The 20,479-nt window shown below is 45.7% G+C and overlaps 1 protein-coding gene across 4 annotated transcripts; it reads right to left on the bottom strand.

The window, feature by feature from the left end:
- Positions 1-1,117: 1,117 nt before the first annotated feature.
- LOC142213198 (uncharacterized) lies at positions 1,118-15,599 on the bottom strand. Of its 4 annotated transcripts, XM_075281453.1 has the most exons (3): positions 15,428-15,599; positions 11,889-12,926; positions 1,118-1,599 (listed from the first exon to the last, which is right to left on the bottom strand). In XM_075281453.1, exons 2-3 carry the CDS (start codon positions 12,881-12,883, stop codon positions 1,581-1,583), a joined length of 1,014 nt encoding a protein of 337 aa, XP_075137554.1. In that variant the 5' UTR covers positions 12,884-12,926; positions 15,428-15,599; the 3' UTR covers positions 1,118-1,580. The 4 variants fall into 4 exon arrangements, with proteins under 4 accessions (XP_075137554.1, XP_075137551.1, XP_075137550.1 ...); XM_075281450.1 differs by lacking the exon at positions 1,118-1,599 and having other exon boundaries at positions 11,752-12,926; positions 15,361-15,599; XM_075281449.1 differs by lacking the exon at positions 1,118-1,599 and having other exon boundaries at positions 11,752-12,926.
- Between the last annotated feature and the right edge of the window lie 4,880 nt (positions 15,600-20,479).

Genomic DNA, 20,479 nt, shown 5'->3' with positions numbered 1-20,479 from the left:
GTCATTAATAAGAGATCAGTGGAGGGTCCAAAATTTGAGACCGTGTCGTCACCATGAGTGTTGTGACCTTTACAGTTTACAGCGCCCTCTCTTTTATAGTGGCCATGCAATGTAATTACAGCTTCATCCCTTTCACTTCTATGGGGCAAAGCTATAATTACTTTGCAAGTCCGTGTGTCTAGGGGTTACAGACAGGGTATATAGGGTAAAGAGGTAGCAACTAGGGTTGAGCCGATCCTGACTTTTCAGGATCGATTTTAAAATCCGATTTCCGATCATTTTTCATTCGAACCCGATCTCGATTCCAATCCCAATGCAAGTCAATGGGATTTTTTTTATTAATCGGAGATCGAATTTTAAAAGCAATCCTATTCACTATACAGTATGGAATCTAAGAATTGTTAGAATCCACGCTGTGTAGTGAATCACTAAGTAGCCAGAGGATTTTTTTTTTAATCCTCTGGCTACTTAGTCCCCCCTGGTGTCCACTTACCTCCAGAGATGGCTGCTCCTCTGTTCTTCGCCTCGCTGTCGGTCCAGGTGCAGTCTTCTTCTCCCTTCGCTGCCCCCTCCCTGCCAGGAGAGTGTGGGCGGTTAGGAGAGTGTGGGGGCGGGTACTGGAAGGGGAGACATCACGTCTCCCCGCCCACACTCTCCTAACCTGGCAGGGAGGGGGCAGCAAAGGGAGAAGAAGACTGCAGCTGGACCGGCAGCGAGGCGAAGAACAGCGGAGCAGCCATCTCTGGAGGTAAGTAGCTACTAGAGATGCTACTTTAGTCTCCCATTAGAATGAATGGAGGCAGCCGGCGTGCAGTGGGTTAAGGCTGTGTGCTGGCTGCTTCCATTCATTCCTATGGAACCGCAGCGGAGCCTTCACACTGAGTATACGCTATATACTTAGTGTGAAGACATTGTGGGAAATACTACCGATCTCGATCCCACCTAAAAAGATCGTGTTCAGAATTCCGATCGCAAAATTTTCTCTATCGCAATCCGATTTTTTCCGAACATGATCGCTCAACCCTAGTAGCAACTGATACTGGACTCTGCAACCTCAGGGGCCTACAACATAAAAAGGCACCAATATTATAGATAGCATATGGTAAGTGAGGGTCCCATTACATATTTTGCACACAAGCACCATGGCCCCCTCACCAGTTGCCCAGCAGAGGTCCCGGGTGTCTAATCTCTTATTCATGACCTAAGAACTGTACAACCCCTTTGTCAAATGTCCTCCACATGCTGTGGGCAAAAATCTGTGCCGAAATTGACAAGTGGTGTGAAGCAAACTATAGGGAGAATCCATAGAAAATCTGCAACCTGCAGATCCTGCCATGGATTTTACCACCAACTGCATCAGATTTTTCTCCATTGCAAAATCCCTCCCGTGTAGATGTACCCATGCAGTTCTTTACACCTGTGATGACACAATTAAACAGAAAATGTAGTAATAGTGCAGTGACCTGTTTACTCACCTTTCAGGGGCTCCCACAAACTCTCTTTCCCCCTCTTGTTAGAACCCAACTTTATCTGAAGTCTATTTCACGCATTCAACCATGATTTTTGAGGGGACAAAGGGGTTAAAAGTTCGAGAGTTGTCTGCAAAAGAAGACAAAGGTGTAGGTTGTTGCATCCATCTTTTCAAGCGGAGAAAGCGTGGACGAGGCGGAATAAGAGCGGAAGGGTGCGGGTGAGGAGCGTCACGGAATCCTCAAACACAGTTCAGTACACGACTCAACTATTTAATTACAAAGCAATTTGTCACATTTCACTTGAACAAAGGATATTCAACAACCAAGATATAGTTCCAAGGTCCATTCATTCTTAGTCCGATCCATTTCAAGTATATACTGTGTGTTATCTATTGCATTCATGATTTTATGCTGTACTAGGTGGGGCGTGCCAAATACTAAATTATTGGGAAGTAAAACCCTTTGATAAATTTAGATTCTTTTAGTTCGGTTCGGCCTGACTCGTATCGGTCATCCCGACATTGCAGCCTATTCATTTATTGAGGGGTATCCGCTCAGAGCCGATATGGGTTATATTTTCCTTAAAGGGGTTGTCTAGCAGAACATCATAAAGGGGTTTACCAATCAATGATCTATTCTTTACACATAGGAATTTGATGCTGAATTTATCGAGCAGAAAATTTCCGCTTCAGGTATTTGTTTTTTCTGCTTGTTGATTCTGATGCTGAATTTGAAGCAGATTTTGATGCTGAATTTGGAGAAAAGCGCCTTTATTGGGCAGGGCCAAATTCCACAAGTAACTCTTGACATATTCTGTATCCGATTCCATGCTACTGCCTCTCAATGACGTTAATAGGAGGCAGATTTTGAGGCATAATCCACCTAAAATTCAGCGTCAAATTCCTACATGTGAACACCCCTTAGGATTGGATATCAGTTGACGATCGGTGGAGGTCTGACAGTCAGGAACCCCACTGATCAGCCATTTGAAGTAACCCAATGTCCACATGAGCACTGTGACATCTTTGAACAAAACCAAGCACAGCTCTGTACACTGTATAGTTGCTGTGCTTGGTATCACTGCTCAGCCAAATTCACATGAATGGAAAAAAGCAAGCCATGTGACTGGTGAACATGATATCACATGATCTGTGAAGACCAGTACTGCTCCAAACAGCTGATCTGCCGGTGTCCCATGTGTAGAACCCTTACTGATGTTCAATTGATGACCTATCCTAAGGACAGATTGTCACTAGATAAAAATCACACACCCCTCACCAATCTCCTGCCATTCCTGTGAGTGCGTTTTGGTCTCTACCTCCTGGTCCCTCTTCATATAGAGGGGTCAATGAGGAAGACCAGAAAGTAGAAATCATTGAAAAAGTGTTGGAACAGGATCGGAGGGGGACAGGTGGAATATGACGTTTTACATGTATACATTTCGGACAACCCCTTTAATAAAACACCAGATAGTAAGAAACTGTGTAAAAATTAAAGGAGCAGCGGAAACTCCAGGCAACCAATCAGATTGCAAGAGATGGATCCTGATTGGTAATGAGGGGCCATTTTTCTCAGCACGGACCTTAGTGTATAGTAATATAGGGAAACCTTTAAGAAAGTAAAGAGACAATGTTATTTCTTGAGTAAGAATGAATGGCCTTTTGTTTTCCACATTGACAGGCAAAAGGACGGGAGGAAAAACCAGTTATAGGAGAAACGGTGCAGAAAGTTCGACAGAGACCGGATGCAATGTCATATTCACACTATGCAGCGTCACGGGAGAGGAAAAGCACTGTGTGGCGTCCTTCCGAATTATGGTTATTGCATCTTTATCGTCAGAGTCTTGTGAAATATGGAAAACCATTGTTGAAAGGCAAAGGGAGAAATAAGGGTGAGGAAAGGGAAAGAGCCCGGATCGTAGGCGGAGGGTAGCAAACAATTTTTTCGGCAAACAACGATGGAAGGAACCGTTAGTTCGGAATTTTTTTTTTTGCAAATGAGACTATAACTTCATAAAAAAAGATGTTAGAGAAATAGGGCATGCAGGGTAGACATGAAGCTCCGAGATAAGCAGTACATTCACCTAGAAAGGCAAGGGATCGAGCCTTGTTATCTCCTCACACACTTTTCACCAATGTGGTGCCTTTAATGATACATTAATACTTTCACAAAAGACGTTATAACAGATTTTTTTGTAACACACGTGAACTCATTTACAGACATGCTCTTTCTGTCCTCACCTCTTAAAGGGAATCTTTTCATCAGGTTCCTGCTGCCCAGATTATAGGCAGAGGGGAGTCCCAATAGGGTCCCTCATGACAGAGAGATTTGCTTTACTGTAGCGTTGCGTTGTATGGAGACAGCCAGCCATGGTGAGATAAGTTCACTGTACGGCTTCTTTCCGCCTGGCTTGGTTGACAGGTCTCTCTATAGAGAAGTAGGGGAGACCTGACAAGTCAAGCCTCGGAGGTCGGGGAAAAGCAGCATGGCGGACTTATCTTACCGTACAATGTCCATTTTGGTGTTTCAGTGTTAGGTTAAGGCAACTTTAGGGCGGATTCACATCTGCGCCCGGTCTCCGCTTTCAGGTGTCCGTCTTCTGCCCGAGAAACTGGACAGAAGACAGAAACCAGCAGTCACTTTTCAAACTCATTCATATGAATGGGTTTGCAAAGTGTCCGCCCGTGAGCGTTTTGTGGTCAGCAACACCATTTTTTTTTTTTAACCAGACACAAAGTCAGACATGCAGGACTTTGTATCCGGTTAAAAAAAAAAAAAAAAAAGGTTTCGCCGCAGAGACCACAAAATACTCATGGCAGAAGACAGAAACCTTAAAGCGGAGACCGTGGTGTAGATGTGAACCTGCCCTTAACCGTAACCAAAGATCAACGGGTCACCCTGCAATGGCTTCACTAATGTTAGTGAATGGAGTCGCCCTACGACCCCTAGGACACCGCGACTTTTAGTCATAGAAAGATAGAGCACTGCTCGATTTTTTTGCAAATAGAAGTCATTTACATTACACTGATTCCATTCACTAAAATGAGCAAAAGAATCGCAGGATCAGCCGGCCATCTTTGGTCACGGCTAAAGTCATCCTGTATCCCTAAACCCAAAACTTGGCCCTCTGTCATGAGTGACCCTTTCACGTTGAAAGGTTCCCTTTAGAGGGGCTGTCTAAAATTAGAAAAATATGGTTGCTTTCTACTAAAAAACATGTCCATGGGTATAGTCTACTGAAAAGTACAGAGCCGAGCTGTAATACCAGACATGACCTGTCTTTCGGAAGACGGCGGCCATATTTTCCTAGTCAACAGCCCCTTTGGGTGATGATTTCATACCTCTAGACTGTTCTCGTACTGTAGCGGCCACTAGTAAGGGGCACCTCTTCCACCCCACAAATTGATATTGGAGGGCAATGGTCTACTGACGGTAATGCGTCTTACTGTCTACCATTGGACTGCTTGAAACCACCAATGGTCCACCTTATAGATGCCTCCAACTACAAAACTGCCTTGGTTTGTGCTAACATAGTAGAAGACGTGTATGGTTGGATTGTATCCTTATAAGTTCAGTCCAGAGGAGGAACATGCCTTGGAGTAAGTACTAGTGTCCTCCGGCAATGGCAGGCAGATGCTAATGATGGAAGGCATTGTATCATATCAAATGATAGGGGGGGAGGAGGGGTATTTGCATTTTATGGCAGAACCAGCACATGAACTCTATAAACTACCTAATAATGATGCATTCCTGTATCTAGACTGAAGTTTACCCTGAAGACATCTATCCACTTATAGAACAACTCTTGAAAAACTGGAAAAGTATACATCAAAACAGTGACATTAATAAATACATTTTACCTATTTTAATATAGTTATTCTTTAATATATATGTGCATTCTGTTTCCTACACATAAAACCGTAATTTTTTTTTTTTTCTTATCAGTAAGCTAATGTTACTTATACATCTTAATTTTTGTACATATTTTTATGCAACACTAGATATCTATACATTAGAACAACCGGTAGATTGGAACATATCACAAACTATGAAATGGTAAGCCGTGCTGATGCATCAAAATAGGTCATATCAGATATTTCGATATTTACTATGGTTTACACTGTTTTTGTGAGCAAATAGTGCGCTCCGTTGACATGCTGTTAATAAACTACTATAGGTACAATTGTCCTAATGTAAGTTGTACATTCAGAAACGTATGTATCGGTATGTAGCAAACGCTATGTGCTTCTAACATTATGTTTTAGAGATACTCCGATGCCCATCTCACTTACAGCAGAGTATCTGAGGGCTCAGGAAAATAGAAGTGAATAGGTCAAGTTAAAGGGACGTCAACCCAAGACAGCGTGAAAATAAGAAAGACTTAAGTATAAGCCGTAGTGACTTTACCGATCTCTCAAGGCTTTCTCGCTCCCTATCAGTCTTTGCACTTCTGGACTTCTAGACATGTGACCACTGCAGCCAATCACAAGTCACAGCGATGACCGACTGCAGCCAATCACAAGTCACAGCGATGACCGACTGCAGCCAATAACAAGTGACAGCAATGACCGACTGCAGCCAATAACAAGCCACAGTGATGACCGACTGCAGCCAATCACAAGTCACAGCGATGACCAACTGCAGCCAATAACAAGTGACAGCGATGACTGACTGCAGCCAATAACAAGTGACAGCAATGACCAACTGCAGCCAATTACAAGCCACAGTGATAACCGACTGCAGCCAATCACAAGTCAAAGCGATGACTGACTGCAGCCAATCACAGCCACAGCAATGACCGACTGCAGCCAATCACAAGCCACAGCAATGACCGACTGCAGCCAATCACAAGTGACAGCGATGACCAACTGCAGCCAATCACAGACACAGCAATGACCGACTGCAGCCAATCCCAAATCAAAGTGATGACCAACTGCAGCCTATCACAAGCCACAGCGATGACCAACTGCAGCCAATCACAAGCCACAGCGATAACCAACTGCAGCCAATCACAAGTCAAAGCGATGACTGACTGCAGCCAATCACAGCCACAGCAATGACCGACTGCAGCCAATCACAAGCCACAGCAATGACCAACTGCAGCCAATCATAGCCACAGAAATGACCGACTGCAGCCAATCACAAGTCACAGTGATGACCGACTGCAGCCAATCACAAGTCAAAGTGATGACCGACTGCAGCCAATCACAGCCACAGCAATGACCGACTGCAGCCAATCACAAGCCACAGCAATGACCAACTGCAGCCAATCATAGCCACAGCAATGACCGACTGCAGCCAATCACAAGCCACAGCAATGACCAACTGCAGCCAATCATAGCCACAGCAATGACCGACTGCAGCCAATCACAAGTCACAGTGATGACCGACTGCAGCCAATCACAAGTCAAAGTGATGACCGACTGCAGCCAATCACAAGCCACAGCAATGACCGACTGCAGCCAATTACAGCCACAGAAATGACCGACTGCAGCCAATCACAAGTCAAAGCAATGACGGACTGCAGCCAATCACAAGCCACAGCGATGACCGACTGCAGCCAATCCCAAATCAAAGTGATGACCAACTGCAGCCAATCACAAGTCAAAGGGATGACCGACTGCAACCAATCACAAGCCACAGCGATGACCGACTGCAGCCAATCACAAGTCAAAGTGATTACCGACTGCAGCCAATCACAAGCTGTTGCAATGATCCACTGCAGCCAATCACAAGTCACAGCGATGACCCACTACAGCCAATGACTGTAACAGGAGCAGGAAGTGGACTGGGAAACATCAGAACAGGATATCCATAAGGTGAGTGACTTATTTTAGATTCCTATTATTTTAAAACCTCAAACAAGTCTTGGCTGGACAATCCCTTTAAGTTGTCAACATGATTTCTTGATGCGTTGGTAGGAATACCTCCTCCTATGTCCTAAATGAAGGGGTCCCCTTTGGCCCTAAATTGTGTACCTCTTATTGGCTATAAAACCCCCCATGGTTCATATGCAAGTCCCTAGAACAAAACCGCAGCCATCTCCACGTATCATTCTCTTTCCATTTCTTACGCTGCTCTACTACTATTCCTGGAAATATAAGAATAAATCGCCAACTGGGCCGAAATCCTCCCCTATGCAGTCCGGCAGCACTTACTGCTCAGTACCACGTCGGGGCATGCCACGCTAACATCTAGCCAATACATTCATACATTTCCAGGAGGAATACCAGAGGAACCCCCAAAAGGGAGGAGATTTACTAAGCTAAATGCCCTAAAAGTCTAAATTAATTTGTACACAAAATACTGGCCTACATGACATCCCTCACCCCGGGAAAGAAGGCACGGCTTTGTGAGGGATTGGGTTTGGTTGCTGTATAAAGCATGCCCACAATGATGGTGGAGAATGAGCTGCATTGGTGACTGTGCCTGAACTATGGCTTATACCTTACATATTATGACTAGGCCTTACAATGCTCCAGATTTATCACAGTAACTGATGTTGGATGATAAATCTGGAACGGTTTTAGGCCTAGTTCACCTGCCATGTTGTGAGCCACTGTATAGATCTGATAATAGATAGTGGCTATAGCATATCGTGTAAATCTAGGCTTACACTACTAACATACAGCTTTTACTAAAGGATCTTTGAGCCCGAGCCAAAGGTGAATCAAGCAAATAGGAGAATGAAGGATTTCTTTTGTATTTCCATCCCTTTTAAATCTGCATCAAAAAAATGGCATGTGTGAAACAAGCCTAACATGTAAGAGTGACTAATGCAAGATGTCTCCTGCTCACATTGATCTATATTCTATGGCCAAGCACTGGACGTACACCTAAGATGGTTGTCGGCTAAACAACTGTACCCCTCCTGATCTCCTCATACTCATGCGTGCTCAGCGCGGGTGGTAGGAAGCCATTGCTAAACTCCTCTGGCATTGGCTTACCTCCCCAAGAGTAAAAGGATTGGGTAGCTGAAACCCGACTGCCCAATCCTTATGTCCCCATTATCTGTACAAGGGGTCAAGGGGGTCCTCGTACACATTAAATGGGTAGAGTACAAGGGGTCAGGAGGTCCTCATACATATGAAATGGGTGGTCTTGCCAAAAGTATCTAATGCGTATACCCAGCTTAGGGTGCGTTCACACGATGTAACGTGCCGCGTGATCTGGCACGTATACGGCGTGTGAGAGTTTGTGCGCCGTAAACGTTCCCATTGATTTCAATGGGAGTTAGAATCATATACGCCACGTTATTTTGCGGCCACAAAATAACGCGGCACGTTACATCGTGTGAACGCACCCTTAAAGGGGTTTTCTTACTGATGAGCTATCCACAATATAAGTCATCGGCATGTGGTATGTTGGGGGTTGAACACCCAGACCCCACACAGGTCATCTGTTTTAGCAGCCTTTGGGTGCCAGAATCCGCTAGTATATGAGTAACGCATGCAATACCTATTGCGTGAATAGCAGCGGGACAGACGCCTCATCCACTACATAGTGGGTCTTCCAGGGAACTGCAGCACCAATCCTATTACTGAAATAAGAATGGCGCCGTACTCCAGCAACCCGAGGCTACTACAACATCTGATCTGTGCCGGCTTCAGGTGTCAGACCCCAACAGATCACATACTGATAACCTTATCCTGTAAAGAACCCCAAAAACCCCTTTAAGTCAGATACAACATTAGGTGGATCAATGTGCTCAGTGAAGACCCTAAAAGTCATTCTTGCGCCGTGTGCTGATAATGTACATTTCATTTTTCATGGGGTGACGTATTCTACTATCTGAGGACCGCTGTACCCTGCTCAGTGCGTCAGTGCATTTATATTATAATGCTATTTTTTATATATATTTTGCATTTCTGAAAAATAAGTAACAGTCTTTTTTATATCTAGCAGTAATAATCCAAAAACCACTAAAGTATCTGCTGCTGTTCAGCAGGAGGGTTAGGAAAGACTTTACAGTTAAATCCATGTAGGAAAGGTCTTTCAGGTTAGGGGATGTTCAGACTTGAGTTTTTTATGTGGAATTTGGTGCATTTTCTGCACAAAAATTGAAATAAATGCCCACACTATAGTCCCGCTGTTTTATATGGAAGTCAGGGACAGATGCTTCTGTGTTTGGTGAGCTAAAGAGGCATCCTACAATAGATTAACAGCTCAACACCTAAAGCCCCAGCGGATTGCCGCATACTGATCATGGGGATGGGGAGTGTCAACCTGCAGCACCGAAACGTGGACCCGTGTGGGCATTTGTCATGTGTTTTTTTGTAAGGTAAATGCAACCAAAAACTCCGCCTGAGCCTACCCTTAAAGGGATCCTGTTAGAGTTTTATTCTGCTTTGAACCAGGGGCAGCATGAAATCCAAAAAGGCTCCCTGGTTACAAAGGCCTTATTCACACGTCTGTTTTAAAGCCCTTGAATATCTATGGGTCTATTTACATGTCCGCTGACCAATTTTCACAGCCATCAAAAAAACTGACCTGCTCTATCTCTATCCATCTTCAGGGACATAAAGATAGATATGTGAATAAACCCGTAGACGTTACTGGGTTTCGAAACTGCTGTTGTTTACTGTCATGTGACTATGCCCCTTCAATGGACTGACACGTCTGTTTTCCACACACGTTAGGTCTGCGAAAAATACGACGGCCTTGTGAATCTGGCCTTATGTTGTAGTGTTTCACAGAAAACACAGCTTAAGGCTGGTCTTACACGACCGTAGTGGTTTTTGCGGTCCACAATTCACTCCAAAATGTCATTCCGCAGACGTCCATGTCCAGCTGCACGCGCCCATAGAGTTCTATGGGACAATCCGTGCCGTGATGTCCATGACTTTGTGGACCTGCGGTATTCAGTGCAGACCCCGGTCACAGCACGCCACGGATAAAATATCCGGTAGTGTAAGAGGCTGCACTGAATACAATGTGTCCACAATGGCAGACCATTTGCGGACTAAACTTACAGTCGTGTAAGACCAGCATGAAGTTGAGGCCACCTGCTGAGAAAAAGCTGTCTTGCTGTGTTTTTCGGCCTTCTCATGTATCTATTCCTGACTTGGGTTCACAAAACACAGCAAAATTTGCAATAAAAAAAAAAAGTAACTTTTCTGCAACGAGTGGCCTTTAGGGAGCCTTCACACGATGTAACACTGCGCTCATTCTGATTGTAAAAAGACGTTCAGAATGAGCGGGTAAAAAGCAGCTCCCATTGACTTGAATGGGAGCCGGCATACGCGCGTAATACACTGAAAGCATAGGGAAAAAAGCCTCCCATTGATTTCAATGGGGAGTGCACGTATGCCGGCTCCCATTCAAGTCAATGGGAGCTGCTTTTTACCCGCTCATTCTGAACGTCTTTTTACGATCAGAATGAGCGCAGCGTTACATTGTGTGAAGGCTCCCTTAGTCTTAAAATGGACTCAGAATAATGGGAGAATAGTTCCCACCAGCTCGGCTAGATTGACAGCCTGCTCCCTATACCCAAATGGAGCCCTACCAATCAAACCAAGCAAGTCGGGGAGGAGCCAACCGCAGGTCCAGCTGATTTTGACTCACTACAACTAGACTTATACCGTGACTTGGATGAAAAAAATCCTAATTTTTCAAGTCACCTACATATTACATACCAGAGGCATAGAATATACCGAGGCATGCTGCATTTATCCTATACTCTCAGTACATCGTTATAAAATGTCAGGAACAAATTGCATTTTCCCAATCCCACGTTAATCCCTAATCTGTGTATCCAAGCTGTATCCAAGACGGATGGTCTTTGTTCAAAATGTGTTTTACATTCCTTGCGTCTTATAGAAAAATAAGCCTGAATTGTATTTTCATGTGCTAGTTTTATACAATCTGCAATATCATAGGCCAACCCGTTATTTCTGAGCGGCCTATTCTATCTACGGATCTCAGGTAGTCTAGCCCAGATGTCGTATAATGCTAACCCAATGAAGAATCTGACATCTGCTCCGCTAGCTCAATAAATCATATGTAATACCTAATTAGTATTTCCCATGTGCCATGGTTCCTAATCCTTCCTACTACTAGTAATACAAAGACACACAATGCATATATATATATATATATATATATATATATATATATATACTGTAAGTACTGACTACTGTTTGATGATTGCTTGTCGTAGATAGGTTCTTGTTCTGGAGAAACATGCGACTAGTTAAGTTTCTCTAACCTGTAGAGTATAAGAACTAGAATTCTCAGTAAAACACTAGATCAACCCTTTTCCCATTGGCTGCGTCACCGGATAAAATCCCACCGGTTATGTACTCGTCTCATCTTTCTCTGCAAACTCTGTAGAGGGTATAGGAGGAAGCAGACTGGGAAAAGAGGTGTGGGTGGATTTGTGTGGCTTAATAAGTTTGGCTGTACTGGCCTGCATACCCGTTAGCATATTTCTCGTAGTACTCGGCGGGACTGTAACCTGCTGCTCCCAAGCTATATTGGGAGAAGGCAGAAGCGTAGGCTTGGCTGTAACTCTGGCTGTAGGCTTGGGATGCGCCATATGGATCTGTATACTGGGCCATAACTGCTGCCGCCGCTGCCGTTCTTCTTCCTACAGGACTTCTGTCCCTGTACGCTGCAGGAGCCAAGGCGGCATTGATTGATGGTGGTGCTGGAGGAGCAGCAGCTACAGGGGCAGTAGGAAGCGTCGCAGCTGCTGCAGCCACCACAGCGGCCGGGGTGAGGGCTCTGTCATATGTAGTGCGAGCTCCGAGGCCACTTCTGTCGTAGAAGTCATATGTGTACCTCTCGTAATATTCCCTCTCGTACCATGAACGAGGCGGAAATGGGGAAAAAGGAGCTGGGGGTGGTGGTATGCGTCCGCGGTGGAAATAATAAGCAGGCGGCGGTGGGGGAGGTGGAGGGGGAGGCGCCGTTGAAGCTGCCACCACCGTTGCAGAAGATAGCTTGGAGTTCTTTGGAGCGTTGTTGCTCTTAGACAGTGTGACGAAAATCTTCTGGTCTTCAAGTGGAGTGTCATTAAGGTGCAAGATGGCGTCCATGGCTTCCCTTTCCTTGGCCATGTGCACGAAAGCATAATTTTTGACAATGTCACACTCTACAACTTTGCCGAATTTCTCAAACAACTCTTTTACTTGGGACGTGGTGGCTCTGCTCGAGACATTGCCCACGTATATTTTGGTAGCGTTCCGTATCTTTGACGTTGCGTATTCCACAGTCAGATGGGAACCATAAAATTCTTGTTTATGTAGCTCCCCAATGGCACGATGGGCATCTTGCTCACGTTCCATATGTACAAAGGCATAATTTTTGAGGATATCACACTCGTTTACCTGGCCGTACCTCTCAAAGAGCTTCTTTAGTTCTTCGGGGGAAGCAGATGGTGATACACCACCCACAAAAATCTTCACCATGGCTTGGGGTTCTGTTCAGGTATATACCAATACTTTTGCTCCCCTTTGAATCAGAAACAAAACAAATACGGAACGTTAGACAAAATTCTGCAGGATGAAAATAGATTATTTGCACTTACATCGGCCATTTTTATATTCTTTTAACACAATTTCAATATTCCAACAATTACCAAGTTTTCGGAACATACGGGACCAGTCAGACGGTCAACTATCGAGCCAAGGGTTTTCGGAATATGACACATAATGTATTTCTAAACCCTAAAAACACAAAGCACCAAACAAGGTTGATTGACGTAAAAAAATACGCAACTATCTGACACAAGCTCTATCTGGCTCTCTGTCTTTTGGGTCCGCGTAGTGACCCGAGGACACCCACAGACCACATAGACTAAAATGGGATCCGTGTGCTTGCCGCACTTCCCGCATGAATCATGCAAACAGGAAAGTAGATTGTGAAATACTTTCCTGTCCGCATGTTCTGTGCGGAGATCTGGCGACAAGCACATGGACCCCATTATAGTCTAGGGGGGCCGTGTGTTTTCACTGCACAGCGCTTGCAAATGCGTTTGGTATTCCCCGAACAGATTACCAAATGCAGATGTGAACCAGCCGAGAATAGGAGTACAAGAGCTAGGCTATGATATCACTGGCATGGACGTGGTTACAATAGGGTTAAAATGAATCCCCATGCTGATGGATTATAATACAGCCAATGCAGAAGGAGATGAAAGGGATCCTATCATTAAAATGTTTTTTTTTCTGACTAACACGTAGGAATAGCCTTAAGAAAGGCTAATCTTCTCCTACCTTTACACATGCGTGTAAGCGGCCACAAAGAAACGTCCGCAGGCATGCGCAGTCGGCTCTGCCCGAGGCCTAAAAGTTTGATGCCCACCGCCGGAAGAAGATGCGTGAAGAGGCCGTTCCAGACGAAGATGAAGATGGCGCTGGAGAGTTCTCTTGCAGCATTGGGCCCGCCCCCAGTGCTGCGAGAGAACTCATTTGCAAACAGAAGAAAAACGGGATTTCTACTGAACGGCAGCGCGGAGAAGACATCTAAAGGTAGGAGAAGAATAGCCTTTCTTAAGGCTATTCCTACGTGTTAGTCAGAAAAGAGAAACATTTTAATGATAAGATCCCTTTAAGGCCCGGTTCACATCTGTGTTCTGGAAAGTGGACCCCACAAATGGAAACCTACCCGCATAAAAAAGCAGTTACCTTTGAAACCCGCATACCCCATAATGGGATCTGTGTTGTTTCCGCACGAAACATGCCAAGAGAAAAGTAATCCAAGCAGCACACGTTTCATGCAGAACCCGAGCGGAAACCACATGGACCCCATTAGGCCGGGAAAAATCGCAGCGTTTTACAGTACTTGCAAAGTGGATGGGATTCATGCGAATCCCATGCCCACTTTGGGGTAAAAACCAAAGCTGTGATTTCCAAAACCGGCGTAGTTTTGGAAATCGCAGCATGTCAATTATATCTACGGAAACGCCGTGGCTTTCCCGTAGATATAATGGTAACAGAAAGTCCGCAGAGGAAAACTCTGTGAACTTTCTGTTCAAAGCGCTGCGGGAAGAACCGTGATACGTTCCCGCCGCGGTTTATCCTGCAGTGCTTTAGCGCATCTCGTGGGGCCTTGGCCTTATAGTCTATGGGGTCCGCGCGTTTCCTTAGGTGTCCGCTTTTTTTCCCTAAACAAAAACCCGAACGCAGAAGTGAAGCGGGCCTCAGCAGCATGTGCGCGAGAGGTTAAAGGTGAGAGGTTAAAACCTCGTTCCCTTTGCTTCAACTGCAAAATTCTGCAATTTCTTCACCGTCAGATCTGGATGAAAAATCTGCAGCTCGTCCCCAGGTGTGAACATACACTTAGTGTATTGTCACATGTAGTGGAATTGCTGCAGAAAATTTCTTCAAAAATCTTCCCCAAATCCTCGGCGTCTTTCTTACGGAAAATAGCTGAAGAGGTGTAAAAAAAAAATAATGTAAAAAAACCGTTACCGTCACCTCCGGCGGCGCCCGGAAAGCAGAAAAGTGTATGGGGAGCTCCGGGGGGAGCGAATGTGGCGAATCTGAGTACAGCGGGGGTGGGGACTTGTGGATCGTGTTGGGGGTCCATTAAACCGAAACCCGCCACTGATCCACATAAGAGATAGGGATGCGGTAGATGAGACAATGTGTCAGTGTATTCTGCTCCATGTGAACATGCCTCAGTGCCTCCTGCCCCACCCCCACTCCATGCCGTGTCTTTCTTCTTCTCCATCCTGGCAGTGTGTCCGTGCCCTGTGCCACCTCCCGGCCCTACCTGGCATCTCCCCGCCCTCCTTTGTTCTAGCCGCGCTCGCCCTTGTCTCCATCCTAAGTTTTCTGGTCTTATTCTCCAGCCCTTCTCCCCTCCGCCAGCTCCGCGCCTTCTTTGTGTCTCCTGCATGTTATCATCACACGATCGCGGCTCGCCCGCACTTCGCAGCTACATGGCACAAGCCGTCGCCTCACGCGCTACCCAGTGCGGGGAACACGGCATCCCCTCGGCTCACTCACCCGCTCCTCCGCTCCCCTGCCACTCAGCGCTTCCACACAATCCGACACACAAAAGATGGCCGGGCAGCCTGGTCACACGCCGGCAACGCTGCATCTCTATAGCAACGCCCAGCCAATCACGGCCTGCCGGTACCCGGCTGATGGACGCCGCGCGACCTCATTGATTCTTCTATTTACCTTACCAGCAGCGAACGGCGTGAAGCCAAAGCGCACTCCTGTGCCCGGGTCACGTGACGGGGGCCGCGGGCGGGAAAGCGCTGCTGCTGCTGCTGCTTACTTACCTCAAGTTATTCCACTCACTATGTGATCTGAAATAAAGGGGTTCTCTGCTTATATCAAATAGCACAGTGTGCATTAAAGGGGTTCTCTGCTTATATTATGTCATATAGTCTGAAATAAAGGGGTTTTCTGCTTATATCCCGTCATACAGTCTGAAATAAAGGGGTCATCTGCTTATATCCTGTCATACAGTCTGAAATAAAGGGGTCATCTGCTTATATCAAATAGCACAGTGTGCATTAAAGGGGTTCTCTGCTTATATCATGTCATACAGTCTGAAATAAAGGAGTTCTCTGCTTATATCAAATAGCACAGTGTGCATTAAAGGGGTTCTCTGCTTATATTATGTCATATAGTCTGAAATAAAGGGGTTCTCTGCTTATATCCCGTCATACAGTCTGAAATAAAGGGGTCATCTGCTTATATCCTGTCATACAGTCTGAAATAAAGGGGTCATCTGCTTATATCAAATAGCACAGTGTGCATTAAAGGGGTTCTCTGCTTATATCATGTCATACAGTCTGAAATAAAGGAGTTCTCTGCTTATATGATGTGATACAGTCTGTAATAAAGGGGTCATCAGCTTATATCATACGATACAGTCTGAAATAAAGGGGTTCTCTGCTTATATGATGTCATACAGTCTGAAATAAAGGGGTTCTCTGCTTATATGCAATACAGCCTGAATTAAAGGGGTTCTCTGCTTATATCATATGATTCAGTCTGAAATAAAGGGGTTCCCTGCTTATATTATGTGATACAGCCTGAATTAAAGGGGTTCTCTGCTTATATCATGTGATACAATCTGAATTAAAGGGGTTCTCTGCTTATATCATGTGATACAGTCTGAATTAAAAGGGTTCTCTGCTTATGTGATACAGTCTGAAATAAAGGGGTTCTCTGCTCATACAGAATTGACTCCATGCACTCACTGGGCTGGAGGTAATACAACGTGTTGCAGCCACTGGCTTTTAGGCTAGAGTTACACGGCAACTTTGGCGACAGAATGGGGCAGATTTATAAGGACAGGCATTACTAAAGCCAATCTGCTGGAGGGGGCGCCTCATATATCAGGCATATGCCGCATCATACATACGGTGCGCCCTCCGCTGGACAATATGCATAGGGGGAAGGGTACATTTCGCACATTGTTTACGCCAGAAAGGGGGGAGGCAGCGCAGAGTTAATAAAGTCACAGTCACAAGACCTAATAAATCTGGGCCAATGGCCGTAAATCAATCAGACTTATATTTATTGCAGCCATCAATGCCGCTTGCTATGTGTAGATGGTCACTGATATAATGGGTTAACCAAGGATATTCCCACATGGCACTTGCCAGTTCTATCCGTGGGTGCTGCATATACGCGGAAAACAGGGGTCCTCATGGGAAGGGGCCACGGCATCCAAGTCGAATGAAGTGGTGGCCACATCCATATGTTATAGCATATCCTCTGTCTATGAGATAGGGACACCAGCTTATTCAGGGATAGGGGACTTGATGCTGAGTGGAGATCCAACCAGTGGCCACTCCATTGACTTCTATGGGGCTGCTGGGGGATAGTTGTATACAGAGGACGTCTATCTCTGGTATTCCTATAGTGAATGAATAGGGCTGTGCATGCTTAACCTGTTGCTCCATTCATACAGGAAAATGGGACCCTGTTCTCCTGATCATTGTGGGGGTTTACAATGTCACCCACTTATTGCTTTCACCCAGTCCATGCACTACATGTCTTTGAAAGGCTTTTCTTTTTGGCACAGTGTATTTGAACCTGCAGGAGTGCGGCCTGCAGGAGAAGCAGCGACATAATCAAAGGTAACTGAGATCTGCGGCTGGACTGGGCTATGGCCTTATACAACAGAGGGCACCAGAAGGTGTTACAATACACCCTACACTGGCCGATGGCGTCTCTTCTCACACACGGACTTGATACACATTAGCCATTATCACACATTGCACACAGCTTTGGTCAGTGAATGTTATACGTAATGTATATCTACTATTGTGACTAGTTATATATTTAGTACATTGTAGCCATGTCTTGTTGTATAAGTGTATCTACTGTGTGTGTTAATTCACATCCCAGAACGCAGGAAACTAATGGACCAGGATGTCAACTCAGTTGTAGATGGTCAAACTCATAAATACAAAGAACCCAAATACCTTAATGCAGTGGCGTAACTAAAGTCTTGTGGGCCCCGATGCAATCTTTTGTCATCCCTACAGTGAATTCTTGATAGTGATGGTTACGGGAGATAAGGAGTTTAATCCAACTTAGTGTGGTTAGGGTAATCTGTGGGTCTCCTTGGTTTATGGTCCACATGGAAGCTGCAATACTGATGGGCCTCCTACGGCTCCTGGGCCCCAATGCAACTGCATCCTCTGCACCCCCTCAAGTTACACCCCTTCCTTTATGTGGGGTCAGACGAGACATCCCAGAATAGCTGAAGCCCAGAATCATGCAAGGCCAAAACTCAGACACCTATGTCATAAGAGATAATCATAAAATAAGATAATCCTTTAATAGTCCCGTGATGGGGAAATTCAGTGTGTTCGGGCAGCATAGATAATACAGTAATATAATACAAGAAAGAACACATACAAGCTCAGAATAGCAGATAGATACTAGGAGTCATAGGCAACTAGGAAGAAAAAAAGAAAGACTCGGGATCATTTAGTTCTCTGTGCGGAGTGATCTCTGCTTAGCCTGATGTAGATTATACAGCCTGACCGCGGTTGGAAGGAAGGACCTCTGATAGCTCCTTCTCACACTTGGGGTGAAACAGTCGGTCACTGACAGTACTGCCCAGTGCTATCATGGTATCATACATGGGATGGGAGTTGTTCTCCAGCATGGACCTCACCATGGACAGTATTCTTCTGTCACCCACCACTTGTACTGGGTCCAGGGGGCTCCCCAGGACAGAGCTGTCCCTCCTGATCAGCCTGTCAAGTCTATTCCTATCCCTGGCTGGTATGCTACTCCCTCAGAAGGCCACTCCAAAGAAGATGGCTGATACTACCACAGAGGTGAAAAGGGCCCTAAGAAGTGGCCCCTGGACTCCAAAGCCCCTCAGCCTCCTGAGAAGGTAGAGCCTGCTGTGACCCCTTATGTGCAGCGCTTCCAGGTGATCAGCCCAGTCCAGCTTATTATTGAGGAGCACGCCCAGATACTTATAGGTCCTGACTATCTCAATGCCCGAGCCCTGGATCTGCACCAGATTTGGAGCACTCCTCCCCTTACTAAAGTCCACCACCATCTCCTTGGTCTTCCCAGCATTAATCCTGAGGTGGTTCCGCTGACACCATTACACAAAGTCCCGGTTTAAGTCTCTGTATAATTTGTGCTTTATAACAATCTGCGTACAGGTTTATGGTCAGGGAGTAGAGATGAGCGAGTACTGTTCGGATCAGCCAATCCGAACAGCACGCTCGCATAGAAATGAATGGACGTAGCCGGCATGCGGGGGGTTAAGCGGCTGGCCGACCGCCGTCAAAGCGGAAGTACCAGGTGCATCCATTCATTTCTATGGAGCGTGCTGTTCGGATCGGCTGATCCAAACAGTACTCGCTCATCTCTATCAAGGAACACAGATGTCTCTCTGGGCCAAAGCACCTAGACTAATAAACCCTCCGCTCCCCCCCCCCAATGGAAACCTAGCCGCATAAAAAGCAGTTACCTATGAATACTCCAATGCAGATGTGAATAAAGCCTTACATTGTCTTCACTGCAAGACGTAAAAGCGAGAGTGGTCACTGCTACTAGTGAACAGGATGGCCATAAAAAATCCATCTAATGCCCGGTTCACATTAGCGTTCGTCCTCCGTCCACAAGGAGTCCGCATAGAGACCCCCCGAACGGAATACCAACGCTAATGCAAGCGCTGTGCAGTTAAGCACACGGAGCCCATAGACTATAATGGGCTTCGTGTGCTTGCCGCGCACTGCTGCACAATTCATTCGTGCGGGCAGTGCGCGGCAAGCACACGGAGCCCATTATAGTCTATGGACTCCATGTGCTTTGCAAGCACATCGCTTGCAATTGCGATTGTATTCCGTCTGGGGGGGGTCTCCTTGCGGATGGAATACAAGCGCTAGTGTGAACCATCCCTTAGTCTTAGGCCCCACGTAGCGGGCCTCAGCAATAAAGCGCTACGGGAAAACCAGTGGCGGCAACGCATTACAATTTCTTTTGAAGTGCTTTTCACATAAAGTCGATGAGGTTTACCCTGAAGACTTTCTGCTTCCATTATACAAACCGCCGGCATGTCCGTAGGTATAATTGACCTGCTGCAGTTTCCAAAACCGTAACGGTTTTGGAAATCGCAACATTTCCGCTGTACATAATTTTCCGCAATGTGTAGATGGGATTTGGAATCCCATCCACTTTGCAGGGACTTTGCACATACCCCCCCAAGCGTCCCGGATTCCGTGAGAAAATCGCAGATTCGGTATCCTGTCCTGCAGTCCCGGTTGGCGGGAGGTATGTCCTGGGTTCAACTCATCTGCGTCCGGAGGATACATACGCGAGTGCGCCTGTTAGTTGGTTTAGGTTCACCGTTATGAGCCATGCCAGACGTAAAGTGCAAATGAAATAAAACATGAGACAGGAATAATAAAATATCTACAATTTTATATAGGAATGGAGAGAACCCTGTACTGTAAACTATCACTGTACACATAAAGTTGTTGGAAAAAAAAAACATAATCCGTCTCCATGATAACGGCGTATCCGATTGGTCCTCTCAGTCCAGGAAGCTGAACTTACCAG

This window comes from Leptodactylus fuscus, chromosome 7 (genome assembly GCF_031893055.1).
Source record: "Leptodactylus fuscus isolate aLepFus1 chromosome 7, aLepFus1.hap2, whole genome shotgun sequence".
Lineage (NCBI taxonomy): Eukaryota > Metazoa > Chordata > Amphibia > Anura > Leptodactylidae > Leptodactylus > Leptodactylus fuscus.
The sequence above is the reverse complement of the archived record's forward strand: the minus strand, read 5'-3'. Positions and strand labels throughout refer to the sequence as shown.

Excerpts from the sequence above, each read along its gene's own strand:
- LOC142213198 (XM_075281450.1), bottom strand. The coding sequence starts at position 12,883 with ATGGTGAAGATTTTTGTGGGTGGTGTATCACCATCTGCTTCCCCCGAA.